Genomic DNA, 20,797 nt, shown 5'->3' on the forward strand with positions numbered 1-20,797 from the left:
GGCTATACTGGTCTGCAATCTTTGAAACATCCTCTAATACAGTGGTCTCAAACTCAATTTACCTGGGGGCCGCTGGAGGCAGAGTCTGGGTGAGGCTGGGCCGCATCAGGTATTCCACAAAAAAAGCTTTGTTAAAAAAAAAACAATCTTCTCAAACGTCATTATTAACAGTTCTTTAACTTGAATGGGTTCTTCTGAACATGAACTGTCCTGAACATGAATGGAACATTGAAGAACATGAACGGTTCTTCTGAACATGGCCTATTGTGTCTCCCACTTTTCCTGAAATTGTCTGTGCTCGTCACCAACCTTTCTCTTCACTGCAGGCTTTGAAAAAGACAAGATATATATTCATTCCACTTGGTGTCACTCCGCAATAAAGTTGTGCCTGCTGTGTTTGTGTTGCTCTGCAATTACACCACCAAACCGCTAGTTGGCGGCGGCGTCTCTATGAGTTTCCTTCTTCTTCTTCTTCTTCTTCTTGTACTACAAACAGAAACTGAGCGGAGTTGGAGCTCATAACTGTTGAACCACAGAACTTTTACTGACATTACTGGAACACCGAAAAGAGAAAATATATCTGAGTGGATTTGTGTGAACAAACATTGAAAAGATGGAGGCAGAGAGAAGTAGAACTTTCTGTGGTTGTCCGGGGTCCTGGCCGCTCAGCATCGCTGAGAGACTGGACCAATCACAGCTGTTGCGGTCTGCGTCGCCGCGACGTGTAGTTACATTTCTGGAGAGGTGCACGTCAGGCTACGGCGTCGATTCAACGCAGAAGTATAAATCAAGCTTTAATCGAGCTTATGCGATGTTACACGGGCGCCGCCATAGTTGTTGTGAAATGTTTCTCTGCTTGCATCAAGCCCGGCCGATTGCCCGCCCCCGGGAGCCATATACCCCGCTGTGATTGGTAGGTTCGTTCAGCTCGGGCTCGCGCAACAAAGGGACTTTCCACACACAACGCGGCAAACTGCCATTCACATAAAACTCGTGGGCCGAGGGCGCCTGGTTAGCTCAGTTGGTAGAGCGGGCGCCCGTGTAACAAGACTTGGTCCTGACCGCGGCGGCCCGGGTTCGAATCCGGCCTGTGGCCCTTTCCGCATCCACTCTCTCTCCCCCCTTTCCAAGACTCTATCCACTGTCCTGTCAATAAAAATGAAAAAAATGCCCGCAAAAAAAAAACTTTATAAAAAAAAAAAAAAATTTGCGGGCCGCACTAACATTAAACTTTCATATCAAGGTGGGGGCCACAAAATATCGTCTTGCGGGCCGCAATTGGCCCGCGGGCCGCGAGTTTGAGACCCCTGCTCTAATATCTATAATAAGGAGATACAGCAGACCTAGCAGGAATTGCAATACGTGTGGCTCCTGAAGAGTTTGCACTTTCAGTTGCACAGTCTGACGCCTCGGGCTACCTGTCATCATCGGCACAACAGTTACAGTTGATTTATTGGAAAACTGAACAACCACCGTTGCACTCATTAAAGGTCACCTATTATGCAAAATGCACTTTTCCATGTCTTTTAAACATCAATATCTGTCCCCAGTGTGTCTACAGGCCACCATAGTATCATAAAAGACCATCCTCTCTCTTTTTCTCCTCCTCCGTTTGTCCGGAAATGGGTGCAGAAAAAAAAATCGCTTTTTTTCCTTCTCTTCTGACGTCATTAGAGAAATGCAAGCCATGTAAGGGTTTCCTGGTCGAACCAGAGAGAACCTTCAGTAGCTGACCCCGCCCCACAGCGCGTCACTGTCTCTCCTCCTCAACCGAACTTGAGCAAAGTAGCTCCTACTGTTAGTCTGCAAGAACCAGCAGAACAGGCTTCATGTACTCCCATCATCTAAATATAACATGTTCTTTCACAAAGGCTTTATGTAATTACACTGTTTAAACAGATGATATTTATATATTATATATATTTGATGTCATGCATGTAGCAGAGTACAGGTAGTAAATAGTGACTTGTAAGCAACACAACACATTTCTGTTTCACAGTCAAACTTTATTTGAGTTGACAGATGACAATATTAATTATTCACAGCATTTGTAATCATCTCACCTGTTAGTTAGTTATGTTAACATGGTACAGGAGAAAGTCTTCAGCTCTGGTACACTATGGTAAGCTAAGCTCCGGTGGTCTGTAGTCATGGTAACACAGAGACAGCTACTACTGTAAATAATATACCATTACTCTGATCTTCCATACATTTATCTTTTAGCAGAAATAATGAACTGACTACTGTTTCACATCTTCTATTTTCCACCCTGATGGTCGCTGTGTTTACACACCGTGTCATAGCGGTAGCATGTAGCTAACCCGTTAGCATGTAGCTACATGCTAACGGGTTAGCTCTGTATCTCCCATCTGCTCTCAGCTGTCTGCTCTCCTCTGGGATGATTCTGTCGGTCATTTCTCACAGATGGATCTGTAAAGACAGACGTAAAACAGAGTGTATGTTTACGGTTTACAGAGTTGATGCATGAGGTAAACACTGAGTTAACTAACAGAGATATAAATAGTATTATTTACCTGAGAGAAACCGTCAGGAAAACCTGGAGTCTGGACCGCAGATGTTCATCATTTGTCGCCGATTTCTGATCAGATTCCTCCGGTAACGTGCGCTGGGTGAAGTTTCTGGTTTATAAACTTTAAAGTGGTTTATAAGCTCTATTCTAGCTCCTCTCTCTCCACTCCTCCAGAGCTTCTCCGGGAGGGAGGGGGAGATAGTGACGCTGTGTTGTTGAGGACGTTTGATTGACAGAAAACGCTGACCAATCAGAGCAGAGTGGGAGGAGACAGGCTGTGAATCAGTGGTTTTCAGACAGAGGCTGAATTAGGCTCTGAGGCAGGCAGACTCAGGCTGCAGTATGAGAAGAATAAAGGGTTTTTTGAACATTGCAGCATGTAAACATGTTCTAGTGCAACATTAAAATACATCTATGAACCTGGAAATGAGCATAATATGTGACCTTTAAAGTAAACGGGTGGAAAATGTTGTGTGGAATGTGTTTAAAGTCTCAAAGCTCTCCAACTTTAAACAAAACTTTGTAACAAAACATTGTGAATCAGGCAAATCTTGTTTGATTAACGATGCATTGAGAGATTCTGTCTATGGCAGTTAAAGGGTTGTTTATTATGATCTGTGTTGTCTTGAAATATACATTACCACATTGGAAATAAAATGATTTAAAATCAAATAGTGTATTCTAAATGATCCATACACAGTACACAGGCTGGGAGGTTGCATATTTGTGTGGCTGTGAAATGCCCGGGATGGCTGAGAAACGTGTTTACTGTGTGTGTTGTTTAGTCTGTGTGTGGCTTGCCGTGTTTGGACTCCCATGCACCCTGACTGACGTGTTGCTGTGTGTGTTTGTCTTTGTTGTGGGTGCATTGGCAGAGTTACGGCAGATGACTAAGATGAAAAGCACTCGCTGATGCTCTGGGAAACACATCAGCGCGGAGGTGAAGGATAGCAAGCCTTGCAGCGCTGCAACATGCCGTGGTACACATGGAAACTGTATTACTGAGGGAGTCATACTGTATGTAATGTCAGCGGTTGGACTGTAGTACAGTACAAACTCTCATTTTAGAAATAGAGTAGAATAGAAAACACTTTATCGTCTGCTTATCGCGTACAAAAGGCAGAAATTTGTCAATTTTTTTTTGTTTTCCACTTCAGATGGCACCCCCTCAATTTAGGCGGGATTCTAAGCTGATCGTCATAGCGACGCTATGTGAAATTTGCCCTGACATCATCTTCAACGCGACACAAACACTGTGTTCTCTCGCTGGATCCTTCCATCGGCAACCAAACAGAGGAACATCTGTACTTCATCAACGAATAGTGAATAAAAAGATAACGGTCGCCGATCGTAGCTTTGCTATTTAAAAAAGGTGGGTTTATGCCATGGATGTATAAAGAGAACTGGATACAGCGTTGGAGGCGGGGCCCCGTTCATTCCTATGAGAGTTGCTCAGTGGCGCATGAAGCTTAAATGGCTCGACCTTCGTCTGGAAAAGTACCCGGATCTTGGGCACATGGAACATGCGCAGTAGCGTCGTCACGGCTTGCACTCCAGCCTCAGTCTGGGTCTCATTCACATGAACTGAGGAAGGGAAATAACTCTGGATTCGGTTATTAGTGTGTTTTACAACTTTAAAAACTAAAAATTTTAAATAAGGGCTAATAGAGTGTTCGTTCTGGGAAGTTGATTCACCTAAAAAAAATTATCCTCTGAGTTACAGACGTCTCTTTCCCAATGTAAGTCTATAGGAAAAAGTCTTTTTGGGTCCAATGCATCATGTGACGGTCATGTGGTTTGTACAGGATGTCCCTCGTTGCGCAAATGACGACTCTAGTGACAATTTTCTCTGACCAGTCAGTGGTCTGCAGTCGCTTGGAACCTCGACCGAGGTGATACCAAAAAAAAGTACCAGGTACCAGGTACTGTCCACAACTTTTGCCAATGGAAAACCAAAAAAGAACTGTTTCAAGCTCAATGTGATGGACTAACTCAAGGAAGTATTGTTTTACTGAAATACATGGAATCCTGAGGCTAAAACATTACAACATGCTGTGCAAAATGGTTGATTTGTCGTGAGTGTGCAATTTAATAATCCAACTAGGAACATTTTTAATCTACAACAGGTACTGGAACAATCACTGAGGTAAGTTTGGAAAAAAAAACACCTCTCCTGCCAAACCTACTGCAGGAACCACTGTTTAACCCGCTTGTGAATTTTATTGGCGTGCATTTTGCCATCTGATTAACAAGAACACACCAATAAAAATATATTAACCTTTTACGAATACGTGGTAGAGCAGGCAAGTCGACCTTGTTGTATATCCCCCCAGGCGAAGGAGTGGAGCTGTGAGAAATCTGACGTGCAGATCTAACTGCTGGCTCTCTGAGGGACCCGTCCACACAAACCGGACCGCCGGCTAAACCTTCTGCAGCGCGCGGCAGCTTTGATCAATGAGTGCACTCTTCATGCAGAATGACGGTATTACACTGTAACTACACTACAGCTCACAGCTATGAATTAAACACAACATCAGACAACATTGATTAACTCCAAAACCAGCAAGATCAATTTGGTTCTTTTTTTTATCATTTATTCTCTACAAGTAAAAATATCTTTTTAAAGTGCATTCGTACAATGTTGAGTTGGCACACGGCAGGTGTCTTCTCTTGTCATTTCTGGACATTCTGCTCATCAGTTACTGCAAACCCAAATCCACCCTGAACACAATCTGCCAGTGTTGTTTCCAGGGACCTTGAACAGCTCACTTTAGAATTATTGACATCAGAAACTTGAAATTGCAGTTAGAAAATCATCAAATCTTGAAAATGCTTCGCTGACATACCGGACACAGTGACATCATCAGTATGCACTACATTCCAATTGTCATCACTGTAGACCTCGAGTCAATCTTACACAAGGCCGGAGAAGCTTTAGATCTGGTTTCTAATGATCGCTGAATCATTTTTTTGTGATCTCGGGATAACCCCCATGGTTTCTCATGATTATTAGTGAACAATGCATGAGAGTGCACTATGCTAATTATTATAAATACCAGACATGTTGCAGTGATTACCTTATGTCTGAATCTTGAATGTTTTTATCTAATGATTTGAAGATGGCTTGGGTTATGCCCGACATCATGAAATAATTATTTTGTGATGACGAGAAAACAAAATTTGTCATGCTGGGAATATTAAAATTGTCCGTGATCATGAGAAAATAAAAAATAAAACAATTACACCCTTGTATGGAAGCCAAGAGCGGCCCGATTATTATTATTTTTTTAACTCTCATCTTGAGATCATTATTTAATGTTACAATAACAAGTTCATTATTTTGTCTGAAGATAACGTGATACATTTTCTCATGATAACAGGAAGAAAGAAACCAAAAGGTAATTTTTTCAAGATAATTGAAAAAAAAAAAAAAAGAAATTCTCAAAGTAAGAAAAAAAACTGTTTTCTTGAGGTAAAGGAATAAATGTCAAATTCTCATGAGGAAAAAAAAAAAAGTTATTTTCAAATCATCAAAGATCTCATTTTCTCAAGATATTGGAATAAAGACCTTGTTCCAGAGATAACGGGATAAACATTCAATTTTCATGACAAAAATGATTTCAATCAACACCGCTCTGTGCTTCCGTACCAACGGCCTCTAATGCTTTTGTAAACAAATTTGAATGTTCCTGCATTTCTGAAACCACACATTTTTCAAATACAATTTCAGAGAATTTTACTTCTATAACAAAAAAAAAAGAAAAAAAAAGAAACAACAAATCAGTTATGGCATGACATCAACTTTAAATATATGGAAAATTAACAAAATTGGCAGGTCCAATGCAAAAAAAAGATTAGGGTCAAAACCTAACCCATTTCATACACTGCAGAAATACTCTATAGCATAAACATTACTTTTTCATTCGAAAACATCTTCTGCTGTGTGAGCGCTCAGATCCAACCATAAATCTTCCTTTCATATCGTCCTTCTAGCAGTCACATATTGATAATGGCTTTATGTTTCCCTTGGCTTTATCATACAATAATGTGCTTCAGTGATTATTTGGCGACTGTTCATCAACCACAAACCCCTCAGGAGAAGAAAACTAGTCAAGAAAAGTGAAAAGGCAACAATAATTCAGTCATTGAGAACAATTTAGGGGCTAGTAGAACATCTGTCCATAATCCTTAATATCATAGATTGTTCATAACTGCAACAGATACTACTGAGTATGTGTTCATCACTTGTACTCGTGCTGAATTGTGACTCCCAACTATTTCATTCTAACAAGCTTCAGTCATTATGCAAAAAAACTATTGGGAACTTTATCTCATTATGAGAAAACCCATGATTATGATAACACATAGAATAATTATGGCTAAACTAAAATCACAAAATATTATATGGAAGTCTTAATTTTGAGTTTTTTTCTTTGCAATGTTTCCAGGTGTGATGCGTCTCCAAAATATATTAAAAAGAAGTGGATGAAATGGCTTTAGATCCATACAAAACATCGAAAACAACAACATGAGAAAATGTACAGTGAGGCACATTTTAAGTTATGTAAAGAATCTGTTTAGCAATTATGGACAAAATATAACCCGCAAGTTGGTCATGAACAGAGCAGATTAATACACACAACCCAATAATATTCCAAATAGCTGAGCATTAAAAAAATACATTCATCAAGAACAAAAATATAAAATATATTGAAATAAATGGCCCTATTCCCATGATTCACTGCAAAAATATTAAACACAGAAAACAGCTGAAATGTTGTCGGCATCAATGAAAGCTAACGGAACGAAAGTGAAATCATAAGACTTTGAAATCTAAAAGGAACATTTGGGAATAGCCTTATTTGTGGTCGACCACAGTTAGGTGACGAGATGTGGATGACTTTCATCTGATACTGTACAGATATCTCTAGTGAGAGACGGGCCCAGGGTGGGTTTAGCAGCCTAGCTCCATCTAATGTGAAAGGCCAGCAGTTGCCCCTGCTTCCAGTCTTTGTGCTAAACTAGGCTATTACCACATCGGTGTCTTTTTGTGTCTTAACACGTGAAAAAAAAGTGAAACTGTTAGAGGACATTGTGGGGCTCTCATTAGCTACGCTGTGGTTTAAGTTTTAAGAATTCTTTTTACCTGTACAGCAAATGAGGAAATGGGGAGCGACGGGCAACAAATGTTCCCGGCTGTACTTAAACCAGGAGACGTGGCGGTTCATAGTCTGCAATTTAAACCTTTAAGCCACCAGGGCGGCCCAATAATACACATTTCTTCTTCTTCATTTGTCTATTGCGTCGATACCTTTCTGTAGCTGTGTTTCCATTCAATTGACAAGCGAATTTTATGCAAACTTTTGAAATGTCGCAAAAAAAGAAATGAGAATTAGGCGCGTTTCCATCTACCGGTTTGGAGCGAATAAACTAGGCTACAGCACGTAGCTACTTAGTTTGGTCAGAGGTTAGCGGTATAGGCTGCATGGCTGTAATCCTCCACTAAACAGAGTAGAAGAAGAGGTTGGGAACGGAACAAGTCGCCTTCATCGATGTATAAAGAGAACTGGATACAACGTTGGAGGCTCCCGTTCTTTCCTATGAGAGTTGCTCAGTGGCGCATGAAGCCTAAATGGCTCGACTACCGAATGATAAAGTACTGTACGTGTACGAAATAACTCTGGAGGGGCTCGGTTGTCTTTGCAATCTAATTATCTACGAGAGAAAAATGGAGAGAGGTCTTCAGGAATTTGTTTTATGGGAATTTTTGCCGTTTCCATACAGCTTTTCTAATGTGATGCGCAAAAAATTAAGTGATTGGAAACTCAGCTCGTGACCATGTAAATGATGAACGTAATAGCGTTTCTCATGTACTGTAAACTGTGGGTTTTACAGCAAACAAAAGTGATTTCCCAAAATGTCTGATTTTGTCCTCTCCTTGGTAATCTCCAGACCTTTCCTCACCGTTTGGAATATATTGTGAGATTTTCTCAAGAACGCTTCAGTGAAAAAGTGATGTATGATTATTGCCCACGAGTCTCCCAATCTAAGCTACAGTATGTTTTGTGTGTGCAACCACACAGTCAGAGTGGGTATGCACAGCTGCTTTTGTAATGGGCATGAATAAGAACCTTACAGCTGTTCTGCCTGATGTCAAACCTTTGAAGTCATTGATCAAGTTCCTGAAAGGAGTGTAATTAATGTAACCGGGATTGATCGGATTAATTCTCAGTGTGAAATGAATGAGGCGGTTTGTTTTAATAAGTCTGTCTGACCTTCTTTTTTAACATCATCATCATCACGAAGCAGAGCAGCTGCCATCCAAACAAACACACCGAGTGAAGAGAGCCTTTGCTGCTGCCCGTAACGTGCACACCGCAGAAAAAACAGCCAACGTTAACAGACTGACGAGACAATGAAAAAAACGTCAGCTTCATCATTTGACTAAGATGACTCGGTGGTCCCTCACTGGCCTACTGACTAAACCAGACACCACACAGTATATACCTTGGCCCTAACACACCAGGCCACATCTGGGGAAACTTACTGCAGAGCAATGGAAATACATCTCCCACTGTATTCAGCTGGCAGGAGTACCTGTGTAAAATACTGAGGTCTTTCTGAGAAAACGCTCCTACCTCTGTGGAATCGTGTGACGTTTTTCCACATGGTTATTTACTCTTGATTTAAGTATGGAAGAGGCTGGTTCAAGTCCAGCTCTGTAAAGTCACTCGGGTCAGAACTTTTTCACGGCGCACTACTGCTACTGATTGGTACTAGTATTTCATCAGGCTGCTACATTCAAAGGATTGTTCGACTGTAACACGTATATTACAACTCGCGTCTTACTTTCGTAGATTTGGCCATCTTTCCTATCCGTTATAAGCTCATCCTATGTGGGTCATAATCTCTGATTTGTTGAAGGCCACAAGCCAAAACAGGTTGGTCTAACAATAAAGTTGTTGTTTATACAGTATTACAAATGTTGCTGGAGAGTTTTTTTTTCCTTCTTCGTGCACCTTGGAAGTAGGTGAAGTTGTGCCAGAAATCCTGACTCTGCTAACAATCTCTCGTTGCACAGGAAAATAATAAAAGGTTGGTTTACGCCAACCTGTGTGATCATCTGACCACTTGTGTTTGTCTGGAACCATACGTGTGTTGCCATTTCCACCCATTAAAAAAAATAATAATATAAATATAAATATATATATATATATATATATAAAAATATATATATATAAATATATATATATTTATATATATACAAATATATATATAAATATATATATATTTATATATATATAAATATATATATATATATAAATATATATATATATATATATATATATATATAAATATATATATAAATATATATATATATATAAATAAATATATATATATATATAAATATATATATAAATATATATATAAATATAAATATAAATATATATATATATATATAAATATATATATAAATATATATATATATATATATATATATATATATATATAAATATATATATAAATATATATATATATATAAATATATATATATATATAAATATATATATATATATATAAATATATATATAAATATATATATAAATATATATATAAATATATATATATATATATATATATAGGTAGGGCTAAATCAGTATCACTGTATTAATAAGGATATTTCCCCATATGGAAAATGTGTATAAAATGATGTTCACACTACAATTATCTGCATGTATGGCATCAGACAAAATTATTCAAATGTGCAAAAGAAGTAACCCATTTTGTTAGTTTTTAAATAAATTCTAGTTTTCTCAATAATCTAAATTTAGACACTCTACAGAACAATAGGATCATATATCGATGATATGACTGAATTATCTACCCGCCCGGTTGATGTGTTATTTTGCACATATGTGGGAATGTTTCATGATACGAATCTTGGTTCGTTTCCAATGTGATGTGTTTTAGACATGCTAATTGAAGAGCCTGTTCCTTGTTAGTCAAACAGTCAATTGGCCATCATGGTTTTGGTTGACGGAGACAGTTGTCGTCAATTTGTGGTTTTTGCTTTTACATTTTTTTCTTAACGTGGAATAAGTTATTAGTTCATTACTGGAAAGTTAAAGTCACATCTCTGATATAATATTCACAAATATGCTTTGGTCCTCAATAGGGCTGCAACTTTATATTCCAAAGTCGAACATTCGTTTGAATGTGGGGAAAATTAACTAGAATGAATTTGATGTTCGCTCAAAATTGTTCAAACTTGATTTGTTTTGTTTTGTTTAAGTGACAGCCCTCGTCCTTAATGAACACTAGACTTCTGTGTGACTACATTCATCTGAAAAGGTACAATAACTCAAAAATCCTCTGTCGAGCTTTTTATCACCTTGGAAGCATCCTGATTGGTCCGGCCACCCTGGAACCAACTACAGCTGGACAGACCAGCTGTGTGGAGGAGATTCTGTCATGGGCCAATAGCAAGGCCCTGTTAGACGGGCTTTGCATGTACACATAGAACTGGAGTTACAGCCAGGTAACCTCTAATTGTGTTGCTCAACATTTGGCAAAACTGGGACAAGCCAAACTCTTCACATTCAAACCATCAAAAGAAAGAGAAGCAGGAAAAGAACAAAGCGTTAAGTGGAACAGTTATGATAGAAACAGATCAGCGACTGCTTTAGTGTCAGTTCAGTGAGCCGTTGGTCAGTTTAGTCCATTCCTACTTCTCCCCCGAACTGTCAAACAGTGGCACTGACTCACCTTTTGAATTCACAGCGCCACTGCGTCACCATCCAGTCCATCTTCCGTTCTACCGTCTCTGACTCCAAGCGCAAAAACAATCTCCACTGCATTGTGCTTTGCCTCTTCCTCCTCCCTCACACCCCAGAGTCTGTGTACATGCCGTTGATCAGGTAGTCCACCTGGGTGTAGTCCTTCCTCCTGTAGCTCTCGTAGGCCTGCGTGACAAACAAAGCCACCGTGACCAAGAAGAAGAGCAGGCCGAAGAGCAGGACGGCCAGTAAAGACGCCGTGTCCACCAGCTGCCTGGTCAAAGCTGCCCCCGCTTCATCTACCATGGAAACTCTCGTTCCCGAGGCGACGGGCTCGTTGCGATCGGCGGGAGTGCTGGTACTGGCAACGGTTGTGGTGGTAGGCCCTTTGGGTAAAGAGGTCTGAATTGGTGGCATCCCAGTAGGTGGGGCATTTGGCTGTGGCGCGGCAGTTGGTGGTGGTGGTGGTGCTGGAGGTGACCTCTTTGTACCTGTGGTTGTAGTAATAGTGACAGTTGTGTTGGCTCTTGTAAGTGTGGTTGTTGCTTTTACCGTTGTTGCAGGCTGTGCTGCTGCTGTAGACGATCTTGTTGTTGTAGGCGTTGTTGCTGCTGCTGTAGAAGTTGTTGTTGTTGTTGTTGTTGTTGTAGGCGTTGTTGCTGCTGCTGTAGAAGTTGTTGTTGTTGTTGTTGTTGTTGTAGGCGTTGTTGCTGCTGCTGTAGAAGTTGTTGTTGTTGTTGTTGTAGGCGTTGTTGCTGCTGCTGTAGACGTTGTTGTTGTTGTTGTTGTTGTTGTTGTAGACGTTGCTGCTGCTGCTGCTGCTGTAGTCGACGTTGGTGTTGTTGTGGTTGTAGAAGTCACCAGTAAAGTGGTTGTGAATACATTCTTAACAGGTTCTGTAGTTGTGGATGTACTAGTACCAGTGCTGGTGATGGGTCCAGTATGAGCAGCCTGTGGAGGCGAGCCTGTGATGGTAGAAGGAAGAGGGACTGCAGGCTGAGGGACTGCAGGCTGAGGGACTGGAGTCGAGGACACTACAGAGTCCTTTAACGTGTGGCTGAGCGGGTCATCCTGTGTGTCTTCTGAGTTCAGTTGTAGAGTTGTTGCATTTTCACTGACACCATTATCACCTGGGGAACAAACAACTCCATGAATGACTAAGCTTTAAAAGAAAGAAAAAAACAAAACTTCAATTCATTATAAAACATAGGAGACCTGAATAACATAACCTATGTAAGCCTATGTGGGACAGAGGCAACACTGATGATAGCAGCTTTGTAAAGTATTTAGACACGTTTAGCTGACAATGATGTAAATTGAAATCTCCACCAATTGTCAATGCAAACAATTTTTCAAAATCTTTTTTTTAACTTATAGAGCATCAATTTGCCTCTTCAATGGAACTGTTCAACACAATAAATTAGCAAATAAACAGCACAGAGCAGCAACACAATAAGAGCACAAATGACATTCAAGCCTGATGTGTCTGATCGATGCTGCAAGCTGCATGTTTTATGTTTATATACGTACGTATAGGTTTTGTTTTTGCCCTTTGCACGGCGTATAAATGCTGCTTAAACACTGAAAACATCACCACAGTTTTAAAAAACAGTTACCAGTTTTTGATTTTGAATGAATGAACAGCTGCATCTGTGCATAGCAGACATATTTGTGTCAGCTGTACCATGTGGCCACAGCTCCTTCCTGTATAAATCCTGCTCGTACTCACATGTAGCAGCGGCGCAGTTAGCTTGTGTTGTGTTGAGCCGGGTCAGGGGCTCGGCCGGAACTGGGTCCTTTTTAGGTACGCTGGAGGAGGAGCAGTCAGTGAGGAGCAGCAGGCAGAGGAGATGAAGACACACCGATGGACTCAGCTGGAGCGCTGAGGGATACGGGGACATGGTGGACTGGGGGGGGGGTATTGACACAGACTCACACACTCACACACTACCCTGAAGTAACACACTCACATACGCCTACAGTGAATTTACACACACATGTGCACACTCACATAGGCACAGTCAGGCGTACACACACACTATCAAGCTTGCACACACACACAAGGGGTTCGAGGTTCAGCTGAAATAGGAGGATGGAGACCAGGAGGACGTGAAGGCAGCATCCGCTCTCTGGACCTACACAAGACATCAAGAGGAACACAACAGCAGCCGTTAGAGATGCATCGAATCAACATGGAGTCGCCTTTATTGTTGTGTCACAGTTATGTTATCATGGATTAAAAACTCTTTCAATAGATGTGTTCAAGGATGCTCTCACTTTTGAGACTGGTTTAGTCTGGTGTTATTCTGTTTTTTTATACTTAATATATACTACTATTTTAAACGTAATACTTTCTGGCTGCATTGCCTGCATTGTCTGTGGCATTCAGCCCCAGCCCATTCATTCCTAATGAAGGGGTAAATACAGTATATAGTTTCATATTTTATTAAAAAAAAAGTAGCTGTTTCCTAAAACAGCTGGCCACTGTAGTTTATATCAAACGTTACTCAAACAGGAGGAAAGGGTGCATTTGTTCAGCAGCGGATTAATCCACATTTGGTGCTTTAGTGAGTATTTGGGGCAGCAGGACGGTGTATGTGGGATTGAGTCAAAATAAACTACAGTGTGTGTGTTGATGGTGATGAAGATGTCACCAGTGACACAGTGACGCTCATTGTCTTTAACAACAATGAAGCTCTGTGGCACAGAGGAGACGGATGGACAGACAGACAGACAGACTTTATTGATCCCTTAATGGAAACTGAGGTGTTACAGCAGCAATACATCACAAAAAAAATGTGCATAACTCACAAAAACCACCATATTTACAAATCTCTATATACATACCAACTACTCTACTTCAAACTAGATAAAAGAGATAAAAAAATACAGTAAAATAGAATTAAAGATATGTCTCTGCTGTGCAAATTGAAAGTAAAATATGCGTTGTGCATTGCCGCTCAGAACAGAAGTGTCCTCTCCCGGCACAGAGGAGAGTCATTGTGTGTTGAGATATCGGGCTTTGATATACACACACGATGCTTGTTAGTAGATACATTAACTGTTGGTCTGGCTCTGCACATGGGATTTGTTGACAATAAAGTAAACACATAGAATATCACCACACGCATATTTAATCATAACATTCTTGATTGCTTATTGTTTGTCTTTGATTTTCAGAGACGTTTGCATACCGACTGTAATTCAGTTCACAGACTAAAACATGCAAAACCACCAGTATGGTCCTTTGTGTACAAGCGGACAGCAAATTACTGCAAACAAATTGCATTCAGCCCTTTCCCATAAAATGTAATGATAGCTTGGAGCAGAGAGGAGTATGGTTCATCACAGGAGACAGAAAGCAGCACCACAAGCCAAACATGAGGGATGACTGCCATCTAGTGTCTGAACAATACAAGTATCTCTAAAGTTCACTTTATGCAAAGAGCCACAAGTGTATGGTTTTACTCCAGAGTATTTTAAATTGAAATGTTAATGTAAACTGGAAATGAAAATCCAGTTGATGCAGTAGATGCTGTAGTTGGAACAAAATTAAAGGTCCCATATTGTGCTCATTTTCAGGTTCATACTTGTATTTTGTGTTTCTACTAGAACGTGTTTACATGCTGTAATGTTAAAAAAAAACAACTTTATTTTCCTCATACTGTCTGCCTGAATATACCTGTATTTACCCTCTGTCTGAAACACTCCGTTTTAGTGCATTTCAATGGAATTGCAACGGCACTGCGTTGCTAGGCAACGGTGTGGGTCCATGTTTACTTCCTGTCAGCTGATGTTATTCACATACACTGCAACAGGAAAAAAAACTGGGACACATTTAGAATGTTTACATTTAAACCATGTAATGGTCTAAATATTGTATATTTGTGACATCAAAAATGGACAGAAAGCCTAACGACTTGTTTTCAAACGCACAATTTCTGAATACGGGCTGTGTGTATTTCCGTATATTGAACGTTTGATAGTTTAACAGTATTTATACAGCACTTAAACCTGCTTTTATAAAAGACCTGAAAATCTCACTTTTTACAATGTGGGACCTTTAAGCAGCAATAGATGCATGAAGTAAGAAAGTGTATAATCTTATTTGTTTGTTTGTTGTAGCCTTTATAAGCCCATTTTAAAGTAACACTACGGTGTCTTTTAATACAAGTCAAATAGCGGTGGTTGTTGATTGTGTCAAACCTATACATATACAAGGCTCTATCCACAGGCTTTGGTTCAAGTTCTAGTGCAATTTCTGCTTCCAATCACTACCTAAACTGCATTTACGGGGCCTTGAATTGGTGTCGGAGCTAAACAAGCGATAATCAACATTGCCTGTAGTGAAAGAAATCAAAAATTCTAACTTGTTGAACCCAAAATGGCCATACGCAAACATCATCATCTAACCCTCTGGGGCGTTTCGTCAGAAATCAATCACTTTCTGACCTCACCCCTTTGGACTTGAACACGTTTCCTCCACGTTAACATGTACGAGAGTGTGTTAGAACGTGGTTTGATTAACCAGAATGACCGACCATTCAGGAGACCCTCAAAGTTGACACATATTGTACGACCACCCGTCCTAAAGACACAGATATCGTCTTCAAAAAATAAACATAACAAGCTTTTTTCATTTTTTAATATGTTATAAAATCGACATTCCTAATATCTATCAGTTGAGCAATAGCAGACTTATAGTATATGGCGGGTCGGTCAGTCTGACACATGAATCCTTAATGTTGCCCATGATTTTCTATTTCATCTCAAATATTACTTCAGCTTTCTCATTTGTTCGTTCTTTTTTTTTTTTTACTGAAAGACAGAAAATTCAAATTAAATGATATAATAAAGAAGCACAAGTCAGCAAAAATGTGTAGTGCAAAGTCAAGTGAAGGTGTGAAGATCTTTACTTTTTATTTAGAAGCCACTGGTCACAGGCTGGTGATGCTTTGCTCATCTCATCTGAACTTAGTATGTTCTTCCTGTTGCTGTGTATGGCTCCACTGAAGTGAGCACATCGTCCAAATCAGCAGGACTTCATCACCAATTGCAATATGTCAATATTATGAGCATCTGAGGGATGAGCTCCTACAAGAAAATCTTGGTGGTAGCTCAACATGTCTTTAAAAATAAAGTGCAGTACATGAGTAAATGTACTTACCTACCTACCATATATTCAGGAGTCTGCTGTTGCTCAACCGTTAGTGGCAACATAAAAACTTTAGGAGATGTAAAGAAGTGTCTACCCTACAATATATTAATAAATGAAAAAATGAGTTCATGCTTTTTTTGCAAATTAAGATTTAAGGACAAAATATGATGCATATTTGTGTTGTGTCTTTAGGAGGGTCCACTTTGAGGGTCTCCTGAATGGTTGGTCATTCTGGTTAATTAAACCACGTTCTGACACTCTGTTATCGATTTGTGACAGGAAGCCCCTTCATTGGCGTGCCATACAGAAAAAACTGAACAAGAGACCAACTTGAGTGGCACCACAAAGTGAGTACTGGCCTCAGCCTGACCATCCTGATGGAAATGTTCTGGCTCTGCCACTCGGTTACATGTTCATTGGTTTGATTGATGTAGCTCAGCTACGCGCTCCTTTAATCTTTAGTGTGCTTTCAACCAAGAATCCCCATCACATCTTGACTATTGTAGGTCAGAGTAGCTGAATTGGTCAGCTGATAGAAATACAAAAAGTGGGCAGGAGGAGATGGAGAGAGTTGACAGAGGAAAACAGAGTGAGACAAGAGGATGACAAAGTCACAGAGGGGAGGAGAGATCAGGAAACATGAACATGAGAAGAAGGAGAAGAAGTGAATGGGAAGTATGAATGAACCGAGTGAGAAAGACGAGACATGATCAGATACGAACAGGAACTGATAGAGGGGGATAAAGACAAAGGGGACACATGACCCAGTGCCAACAAATCCACATGGACCTCATCAATTCCAGGAGAGTAAACTGGCAGACACTATTGTCCATGTAGGCTTTTGCTTGTACAACTTATTTAGAAGTTAAGTTACTAATAAGAGTTATCCATTAAATAGGAAAGGCCTGCTATTAAAGCCACTGGAGGAGACATTAACGAGGACTGGTTTCATTCAGCTCAGCTCAGCACAGAGACCTGCCCTGAATGTCAACAGGCCTGCAGCAGCAGGACACAGTCACAGCTCGGGACAACTCGGGACAGCTCGGCAGCCTACGGTCGCCTACGTGGAGAAAAGTAGTGAAGGCACGCGCTCTACATACACCGTCTGCCCACACCTCTGGACCAAAGTCTTCTTCACACATCCAGATGTGTAACGTTGCCTCGGGTACTCAACTCAACAAGACTTTAGGACATCCATTTAAACAGCCTACCAACCAACCAACGCATAACGTTATCTCAACAAACATCTTTATAATCCAGTAACTCTTCAACATACACCGTGACATTAACCCACATGTATCTGAATAACGTGAGTGTGTTGTTGTCTCCGTGTTATGATGCTGCCTGGTGGCTCAATAAGCAGAGGAACGGACCTCCAGCACACCGACACTAACATTGGTCCATGACATGTTTGTAACTAACATTACAGAAGTCTCCAACAGTAACGTTAGTCCAGATGTGTAACACCAAAGTTTAGCCCTCATCAGACTACTGCTGCTAACACGACAACACGTCAACAGTTACAACTCACACGGCTCAAGTTAACGGAGGGTGAGAGATGTTTAACATGTTACAGGTAGTTAACATGTTAACAGTAAACAGGGTGGACTTCAGAAGAGGTCACGTTCATGTAAAGATATCTCCCTTTAACAGAGAACTCAGTGAACATCCACATTGTAGCCGAGCTAATGCTAACAAGCTGTCTCCATCAGGCTGGTTTATCTGGAGAATCTCTACAACGGTTAACTAAATACAGTTTTAATAACTTCAGAGACTCACCAGCGGTATGTTGTGATCCATTTAATGAAGCCAACCAGCAGACACACAGACAGACAGACAGACAGAGAGACAGACAGACAGGTAGCCAGCAGGATAAACTGAACCAACTCAATACTTCCTGGAAGCAGGCAAGGCCTGTGGAAGGAGGATGGGACACGGACAGAGAGGGGTCTACGACGCATGCGTAGTGTAACTGGAGCTGCGGTCCTGCGTTGCGATTGGTCTTTACTACGCATGTGTTGTACCCCTAAAGGTAAGACGCGGTGATGATGCGTGATCATAGCCTCCTTCAATAGGCCTTGGAAGCAGAATATAAAGAGTTCTTCTTCTTTGGCTTCATTTCTGGCAGCGCAGACTCATCGTGAGCGTGTTACTGCCCTCTGCAGGTCACAACCAACTACAACAAGATACCATTAAAATACTACTCTTGCTGAAGTAAGCGGCAATATCATATGCATAAATTAAAATTATTAGTAGTAGTATTATTACAAATTATATTAATAATAGGCCAATAATAATAATGATAATAACAACAATAATAAAAAACAATAGTGTTATTATTATTAGAATCCTTGAATTCAGAATGACTGCCCCGCCTCACCAAACAAACAGCAACAATACCTGAACAGTTCAGTTACAATACCTATTTCATTTCAACAAGGTGTCAATGTTCACATTTATTGAGGGCAACTTCACTCAAATAAAGAAAGAACAACCTTTGTATGTCTTATGCAGCATATAAGATAAGATAAGATAAGATATTCCTTTCTCAGTCCCGCAGTGGGGAAATTTGCAAACCTAAAGTGTCCTGTAAAATCTGAATTCATCCCACATCTATATATATATATATATAGATGTGGGATGATATAAGTAGTAGAATATATATATTCTACGACTTAATTTCCCAAAATACCTGCATATTAGATCTATAAAGTAACCACTTCCTCTCATGTCTTGGTTTAGTTGTTTGTCTTAATCAGTTAAACACAGTAATTAGTAGGAGAAATGGTAGTATTGTTACTACATTATCATCATGTTGTTGTTGTTGCTGTTGTTGTTGTTCACAGTTCATTCATTTAGTTAGTTAATCCTTTATTTAAACAGGTGCTCTCATTGGATTAAAGTGTCGTTTTCATAAGAGACCTGTATACAAGAAAAATAAAAGCAGTACAAACGCACAAGCAAACACAAATACACAATACAAAAATGAGTTACAAGCAGCATTCAGATTGCCTTTGAGGGTTTTTAAAATGTCTTTATTTTTCCCATTTGGCCAGACAATGCTCTTTCAGGCACGTCACTTTCATTTGTAGAGCCTGATGCTCACCAGGCTCTCTCCTTCTCTTTCAGCTGGAGACCTCCTTGTGAATGTACTTCATCTTGAATACAATTACAACATTTCATTCATCACACATGGGTCTACATATAATTCATAAAGATTGTAATTTAGGCTAAATTGAACAAAATATTACATTACACTTCACAGATACATGTGTACTTTCAACTTAAACAAATGATACTGAGGCAGAAATGCATATTTGTCTAGCTGGACAATGAAAAACATTTGGGGTCTGCTTATTTGAATAAATTTGAAATGTCTAAACAATTGAATAGTTTTAGTCAATTTAGAATTTTTGAGTTTTAAGTTTTCAATCATAGTCAAATATGTTTTAAAATCAGTATCTTTAAAAAATAATAAAGCCATATCATTTTATGTATATAATATTTTGCAAGGATAATAATCAAATTAATCATAAAAATCTCATCTGCTGAAAAACTGGGATTGTTGACAGTAATATCTCAATCTTTGTTAGGATGATATCTTTTTCAAAATGTTTTGAAAGATTCTTCTGTAAATTAAACCAAAAAGAAGTAGCAAGAAAACAATCTACAATCACATGTTCAATAGTTTCCGATCAATAACTTATGAGCTCTGAAAAAGGACCGGAAAAGAGCTGCTGTAATGTAATTCTGTAAAAACGTCAACCAATCACTTCCTCGATGTCCGCTTTGAAAGAACCAATCAGATGTCTCCCTGCCTCCCTTGGCGTGCACCCGCATGAACTCAGAGCGCGTAACCGCCGCAGGTTAACAGGAGGATGGAGGAGAAAGCTCAGCCTGCAGCAGCTCTACCGAGGTTACTTGTAACAGCTCGTCCTGCTAAAAAGCCAAAGAAAAGAAAGACAGAAGCAGAAAAAACTGCGACTAAAAAGGCTTCAGATAAAGCTCGAGCACAAACCCGAGTTTACATCGGGACATGTTTCCAGAGATGGAGACAACTGAGAGAGATGAAGGGCCTGCAGAGTGATGAACACGTTGCTGTCTATCTGATGGACAGGTACGCTTTGGTTTGTTCTTTTGGGGGGATTTGTTGTTTTCATGAAATATCTAGCCACTGTAGCTATTCAGGTAGTCATATACACAATGCTAACGGTAGCTTCCTTGTCGGTCTAAGCTAGTACATTAACAGCTAGCTCTGTTTACACATTCCTATCTGACATAACACATGTTTAGCGGTGTCTAAACATGTGTCCATTTGTTGTTTTCATGAAA

The 20,797-nt window shown here is 39.9% G+C and overlaps 1 protein-coding gene and 1 long non-coding RNA gene across 2 annotated transcripts; one reads left to right on the forward strand and one right to left on the reverse strand.

Moving 5' to 3' along the window:
* Window positions 1–10,178: 10,178 nt before the first annotated feature.
* Window positions 10,179–18,806, reverse strand: c4h11orf24 (chromosome 4 C11orf24 homolog). The gene is made up of 3 exons (XM_074631574.1): window positions 18,245–18,806; window positions 13,037–13,442; window positions 10,179–12,437 (listed from the first exon to the last, which is right to left on the reverse strand). Exons 2-3 carry the CDS (start codon window positions 13,206–13,208, stop codon window positions 11,413–11,415), a joined length of 1,197 nt encoding a protein of 398 aa, XP_074487675.1. The 5' UTR covers window positions 13,209–13,442; window positions 18,245–18,806; the 3' UTR covers window positions 10,179–11,412.
* On the forward strand, window positions 14,434–17,503 carry LOC141765537 (uncharacterized). Its single transcript, XR_012593528.1, has 3 exons — window positions 14,434–14,725; window positions 16,749–16,812; window positions 17,364–17,503. It is a non-coding gene; the product is annotated as an uncharacterized LOC141765537 (long non-coding RNA).
* Window positions 18,807–20,797: the final 1,991 nt, after the last annotated feature.

The sequence above is a fragment of the Sebastes fasciatus genome, chromosome 4 (assembly GCF_043250625.1).
Source record: "Sebastes fasciatus isolate fSebFas1 chromosome 4, fSebFas1.pri, whole genome shotgun sequence".
NCBI classification, from domain to species: domain Eukaryota; kingdom Metazoa; phylum Chordata; class Actinopteri; order Perciformes; family Sebastidae; genus Sebastes; species Sebastes fasciatus.